This window comes from Rhincodon typus, chromosome 41 (genome assembly GCF_021869965.1).
Source record: "Rhincodon typus isolate 14 chromosome 41, sRhiTyp1.1, whole genome shotgun sequence".
NCBI lineage: Eukaryota > Metazoa > Chordata > Chondrichthyes > Orectolobiformes > Rhincodontidae > Rhincodon > Rhincodon typus.
Genome location: NC_063372.1, coordinates 830,502 through 836,969, shown reverse-complemented (window position 1 = coordinate 836,969; position 6,468 = coordinate 830,502). Strand labels below are relative to the sequence as shown.

The 6,468-nt window shown below is 44.4% G+C and overlaps 1 protein-coding gene across 1 annotated transcript in view; it reads left to right on the top strand.

Moving 5' to 3' along the window:
• Window positions 1-6,431, top strand: part of LOC109923710 (SWI/SNF complex subunit SMARCC2) — a 51,920-nt gene extending 45,489 nt beyond the window's left edge. Inside the window, exons 11-15 of the mRNA XM_048618824.1 lie at window positions 519-523; window positions 1,027-1,161; window positions 1,288-1,627; window positions 5,698-6,117; window positions 6,227-6,431. Coding sequence (XP_048474781.1) covers window positions 519-523; window positions 1,027-1,161; window positions 1,288-1,627; window positions 5,698-6,117; window positions 6,227-6,240 — 914 coding nt within the window. The 3' untranslated portion in view covers window positions 6,241-6,431. The remainder of the gene's footprint in view (window positions 1-518; window positions 524-1,026; window positions 1,162-1,287; window positions 1,628-5,697; window positions 6,118-6,226) is intronic.
• The last annotated feature ends 37 nt before the right edge of the window (window positions 6,432-6,468 follow it).

The window sequence follows — 6,468 nt, the reverse complement described above, 5'->3', positions numbered from 1 at the left end:
CCTACCAGCCTCATCCCCGCCTCCTTGACCTGTCCGTCTTCCCTTGACTGACCTACCCCCATCCTAACTCCCCACCTACACTCACCTTAACTGGCTCCATCCCGGCCTCCCTGACCTGTCCGTTTCCTCTCCACCTATCTGCTCCTTTATCCATCTTCCATCCGCCTCCCCCTCTCTCTCTCTATTTATTTCAGAATCTCCTTCCGCTCCCCCATTTCTGAAGAAGGGTCCAGACCCGAAACATCAGCTTACCTGCTCCTCTGATGCTGCTTGGCCTGCTGTGTTCATCCAGCTCTACACCTTGTTATCGGAGATAAAGATAAACTGTTTCCACTGGTTGGGGATTCTAGAACTAGGGGGCTTAGTGGAAGAATTAGGGCCAGACCATTCAGGAGAGATGTTAGGAAGCACCTCTACACACAAGGGATGGTAGGGTTTTGGACCTCTCTTCCACAAACAGCAATGGATGGTAGATCAGTTGTTAAAATAAGTTATCTCCGTCTTAACATTTTGGTAAGCAAAGGTATTAAGGGATATGGGCCAAAGGCAACTAGCTATATGGAATTAAGTCACAGATCAGCCAAGACCTCATCGAATGGTGGGACAGACTCAAGGGGCTGATTGGCCTACTCCTGTACTTATGTTCCTGAATCATTCAGGTAACAAATTACACCAGGAGCAGTGAAAGAACTCAGCTCTCAAATACAAAAGTCTGGTGAGCATTTCAATCAACTTAAAGGGACCTACATCTGTAGCTCCGACAACAAGAGGGATTTGTAAACAAGGACTGGTAGATTAAAATGGAGGTCATTCCCAAACGGAGCCGATGCAGATCAATAGACGCAGACATGATTTTTTTTTTCCCTCAAGATTTGAACATGGCTGGTCAGGCCACCTTTATGACTAAGCCTAGTTGCCTAGTGTTGTTGGTCCTCTTGAACTACTGCAAATCTAATGTTTATCGTCCTCTTACAATGGTGTTATGGTGTGTAAATATTATTGAATTGAATTCTGCTTCTTCTACAGCACCTTGCTGCAGTGGAGGAGCGGAAAATCAAATCATTGGTAGCGCTACTTGTCGAAACACAGATGAAGAAACTTGAAATCAAACTCCGACATTTTGAAGAACTTGAGACCATTATGGACAGAGAGAGAGAGGCAGTAAGTAGCTGTTAGGAGCGATTCCAGCTCAAAGTAGTAATTGCAAGAGGTTCTTGACCATGTCATTTGAATTTGTATTTGTGATTTACTTTGATTATTTCTTCTATCATATTTTCAATATAACAGTTGGAATACCAGAGACAACAGCTTCTCTCAGACAGACAAGCCTTTCACATGGAGCAACTGAAGTATGCTGAGATGAGAGCACGGCAACAGCACTTTCAACAAATGCATCAACAGCAGCAACAGCAGCATCAGCTCCCGTCTGGCCCCCAGGCCAGTCAACAGCCAGCCATCATTCCTACATCTGTGCAACCAGTACCGCCTGCTGCAGTTCAACAGGGAGCTGTGAATCAGGGTTCAGGTGATTCCATAGCTCAGTCCATTCCACAACAACAACAGACCCCACCAACGCAACGACAGCACCAGCAGCAGCAACAGGCTCAACCTGCTGTTCTTCCTCATGGTAACTGTCAGAACTGGATAGAATATGCTAGTCACCTTAAAACTATTCTATGCAAGCAAGGGGATCGCGAAGCTAGGTTCAGGAGTGGATCTAAACACTGATTTGGCTGACACATCACTCAGAGCTCTTCCGTATTGTCCTTATCAGTGACTGACCTAGACCCTAGCGCAGTGTCCCTAGCTCTGACTGGACTGGACACTGGTGCAGACACCAGGGTCCAGTCCGGTCCAGTCAGTGACCGAGACACTGCACCAGGAATTGGACTGGGGGAAAACAGATTTTTTTTTACAAAATAGGCAGGATCTCAGCAAAGTCGGCTGGAAACAGCTGCTTGAGGATAACTCTACAGCAATGCAGTGGGAATCTATCACAATGGAATTTGGGAGAGTACAGGCTCAACATGCTCCCTTTAGGGTGAAATGTTGGAGCAGCAAGCCCAGGGAATCCTGGATGTCTAGGAATATTCAGACTGAATGTAAAGGAAAAGAGAGGCATATAACAGCTACCAATGGAGCAAATCAACAGAGGCCCTAGTGGAGTGTACTAAGTCAGGGGGTGTGGAGATCTTAAGAAAGCAATTAGGAGAGCAAAAATGGGGCATGACAAAATACTGGTGTGCAAGATTAGGCAGAATGCCAAGGCAAGTATATTGAGGAAAAAGGGATAACCAGGCAAAGAGTCCAGGGAGCAAGGGGGAAACCTCTGCATCAAGCCAGAGGACATTGGTCGAGTGTTAAATGAATAGTTCACATCTGTCTTCAATCAGGAGAAGGATGATGTTGGTACAGAGTTCAGGAAGATGGACTATAAGGTTCTTGAGCAGATTGATATAAGGAATTATAAGGTTTCACTGTGCTTAAAAGTGGTCAGATCGTCAGGTCCTTGTGAGTTGTATTCCAGGCTGTCGTGGGAGGTGAGAGAGGAAATGACAGGGTCCCTGACCCAAATTTTAATTCCTGTCTGGCTGCAGGGGAGGTGCCAGAGAACAAATAACGTGGTTCCACTTTTCAAGAAGGATGGTAAATATAAACCAGGTAATTACAGACCAGTGAGTCTCTCATCAGTGGTAGGGAAACTGTTGGAGAAACTTCTGAAGGAGAGAATGAATTTCCATTTAGAGAGGTAAAGTTGGATCAAGTAGTGTCAGCATGGCTTTGTCAGAGGGAGGTCATGTCGAACAAATTTGATTGGTTTTTTTGAAGAGGCAACCAAGTGTGTAGATGAGGGTAGTGCAGTTAATGTAGTTTGAGTTTCGGCAAAGTATTTGACAAGGTCCCACGTGGGAAACTGATAAAGAAGGTAAAGCCACATGTAATCCAAAGTAATTTGTCAAGTTGGATCTAAAATTGGCTTCATGATAGGAGACAGATGTTGGTGACGGAAGGCTGTTTGTGTGACTTGAGGTTGGTGTGCAGTGACATACCTGAGGGATCAGTGCTGGGTCCATTATTGTTTGTGATATGTATGAATTACGTCAATGAGAATGTGGGGGAGGATATGATAAGTGGCACAAAAACTTGGCCAGGTGGTTGACAGTGAGGAAGGAGGTGTTAGGTTACAGGAGGATATAGATGGGGTGGTCAGATGGGCAGATGGAATTTAACCTTGATAAGTGTGCGGTGATCCACTTTGGAAGAAGTAACAAGACAGTGGAGTACTTAATGAATGGCAGAACACGAGGAAGCTCAGACTAACAGGAATCTTGGGAGTGTTTGTTCACAGATCCCTGAAGGTAGCAAGACAGGTTAATAGAGTGGTTAAGAAGACATACAGGACACCTGTCTTTATCAGCCATGACATAGATTATAACAGCAGGGAGGTTATTTTGGAGTTGTACAGAACTTTGTTTAGGCCACAGCAGGAGCACTGTGTGCAGTTCTGGTCTCCACACTATAGAAAAAATGTGATTGCACTGGAGGGGGTGCAGAGGAGATTCACCAGCATATTGCACTTTAGCTATGAAGAGAGGCTGATGAACTCGGGTGGTTGTTTTTATTTGGAGCTGAGAGTGTTGAGGGGGACCTGATAGAGCTCTATATGACTATGAGAGGCACGGACAGGGTGAATAGAAAGCAGCTGTGCCCCTTAGTTGGAGGATCAGTAACAAGCGGCCATACCTTTAAGGTGAAAGGCAGGAGGTTTAGAGTGGATTTGAGGAAACATTTTTTCATCCAGATTATGGTGGGGGTCTGGAATGCACTGCCTGGGAGGGTAGTTGAGGCAGGTAACCTTTAAAAATTACTTGGGATGAGCACTTGAAATGTTATAACATTCAAGGCTATGGGCCTAGTGTGGGAAAGTGGCACTTGTGTAGATTTAGTGTAGCTTTGGCGGTACAGACTTGGTGGGCCGAAAGCCCTCTTCTGTATTGGAGGATTCTGTGATTCTATGATACAGTTTGTCAGGACACTGTATAACTCGAGCTGTAGAGAGTGCTTTAAACCAAACAGTGAGAGGGAAGGGTTCAGGTGAGGGGAGATTTGGAAAGTTAGAGAGAAAGAGCAAGGTGATGGTGCAGTGATATGGGTATTGGTAACCGGTGTGTGACAGAAGGAACAGACTGCAGGAATGGAAGAGTTTTCCCATAGTGATCATCATTGTTTTAAGCTCCTGCCTCCCTTTTGCTTCTTGATTTTCTTTTGTTCTTGGGATGCTGTTTAAGTCTTCTACTGCGAAGACAGGCAAAATACTGTTCAAAACCTCTGCTATTTCTTTGTTTCCCATTGTCAGTTTTCTAGTCTCATCCTCTAAGGAACCAATGCTTACTTCAGTTACTCTCTTCCTTTTTATGTACTTGTTATTACAGGTCTTTCTAGTCATTCTCTAATTACTCTCTCTTTTAACCGTCATTTTTTTTTTGTTAGAAAGGGAGAGCAGGGACTGAGGAGGAGGTAGCGACTGAGGAAAATTGGGGGCGGTGGTGGTGGTGTAGAGAGCAGGGGTTTGTGGTGAAGGGCATACAGGTGGTGACTTATTCACTTTGTTTTGCAGTAAAAACAAACTTCATTTCAGTAGGAATGGGATAAATATTTGTAAAGACATGTGTGACAAGATTTGAGGGAATGGGGCTAAATGAGACACCAGTGCTGGGGGCCACCCTTCTCTTGTTTTTTTTCAATAGTTTTTGAGCCTGAGTCCAGGGAATGGTTCAGATGTATTGGTGCTGAGCTGATTGTTCCCTGTGTGAAATGCCCCAAACACCAAGCTTGCTGCCCTTTGAGTGAGCTCCACGTTTGATTCAGGTCACACTCTGCTGACAGTTTTAATATGAGGTCTAAGAACAAATTAGGTTTTACTGAGGCTCCCAGTTCACATGGAACCAGAGTTTAAGGAGATAGGGAGAGATCAGATTATTGGAAATGGCATTGATTGGTGAGGTTAACTACCTGTTGTCCAGTGCAAAGGAATTCTGGCTGTGGTTTCAGGGTTGACTGTCAGCAGATTAGAGGATTACTGTAAGTAACAGGTAGGATATAATCTATTATAACCTGTAAGATATAGACTGTCAGTGAGTTCTTGTATTACTGCACATGGTGAGGGATGTCTGAATTGCGAGTATTAGTCACCAGTGCAGTTTTAGCGAGTTACTGTGAGGTATCAGTGGAATTAACGCACCCCCAGCTCTGGTTTTCCCCTCAATGAATTGATTCCCACATGTTTGAGTTCTGTCACTTGCCTACAGTTTTCTCTCTTCCCCCACCCCAAAACATCCTAAGTTCATACCAGACTCAAAATATCTACTCTGTTTCTTTCTCCACAGATGCTGCCAGATCTGCTGAGTTTTTCCAGCAATTTATTGGTTTTGATTCACATATTGAGATCTGGCTTTTCAAGAGCCCACAGGCCCTGAATTCAGTTCAAATTGCAGTGAGAACTTTTTTCTATTTTGCAGTTAATATGGGTTTAATAAATTTTCCATTTCAACTGTTGCATTTTTTGGCAAACTGGGAGGAAGTGCAGTGCCTGTCAATTGTTTAAATTTTGTCCAATAAGTATTGAAAATGCTCCTTGAAAATAACCTGTGCTGATTTGCCATGGATGAAAATTAGAAGTTGCTTTTTCTCTTGCAGGTCAGCCACCATTTCCAAGTCAACAAACTCCAAATCAACTGATGCCCAGTAACATGCCAGTTGGCATGCCTGCGAACATGTCTGGTAATATGGCTGCTGGTATGCCTTCTGTTGTGCCAGCCATTATTGCATGTAGCATGGGTAGTGTCATCTCAGAAAATGTTCCGGCTAACCTCCCTGCTAGCATGCCAAACCAAGTGCATGGTCATTTACCCAGTAGCATGCCTGGGGGTGTCCCTGGCAACGTGTGTATAGGGTTGCCAGGACGTTTGCCTGTAGATCTGCCTAGCTCTGTACATCCTAACATACCTGGAAACATCATCCCACCCTCCATGTCTCTAACTTCCACCCCAGCGTCAGCAGCTGCTCAGAGCCCTGCCATTGTAGCCGCCATGCAGGGGAATACAAGTCCGTTGCAAGGTGAGAAGTGATGGTTGGCATTTTATTATGTTCTGTTAGATGACAACTATATTTGCAGAAGGGCTTACTGAGACATATGTGATCCTGAAAATGAGAAATTTATTCACAGAAATACAGAAGTGACCTGAAGACAATACCGTACCATACTGCCTTACATCACTATTCTGGAGTGAGAGAAGGAAACATAACCTGTGCTGTTGCCAGAGCAATGACATCTGTATGAGAGTAGTAAAATTAAAAACTAACTCAATGCATGTGGGAGCTTTCCTTTCACACTCTGGGACTGTATGGTACAGTGGGTTATCACACTGTCCTTTCACACTCTGGGACTGTATGGTACAGTGGGTTATC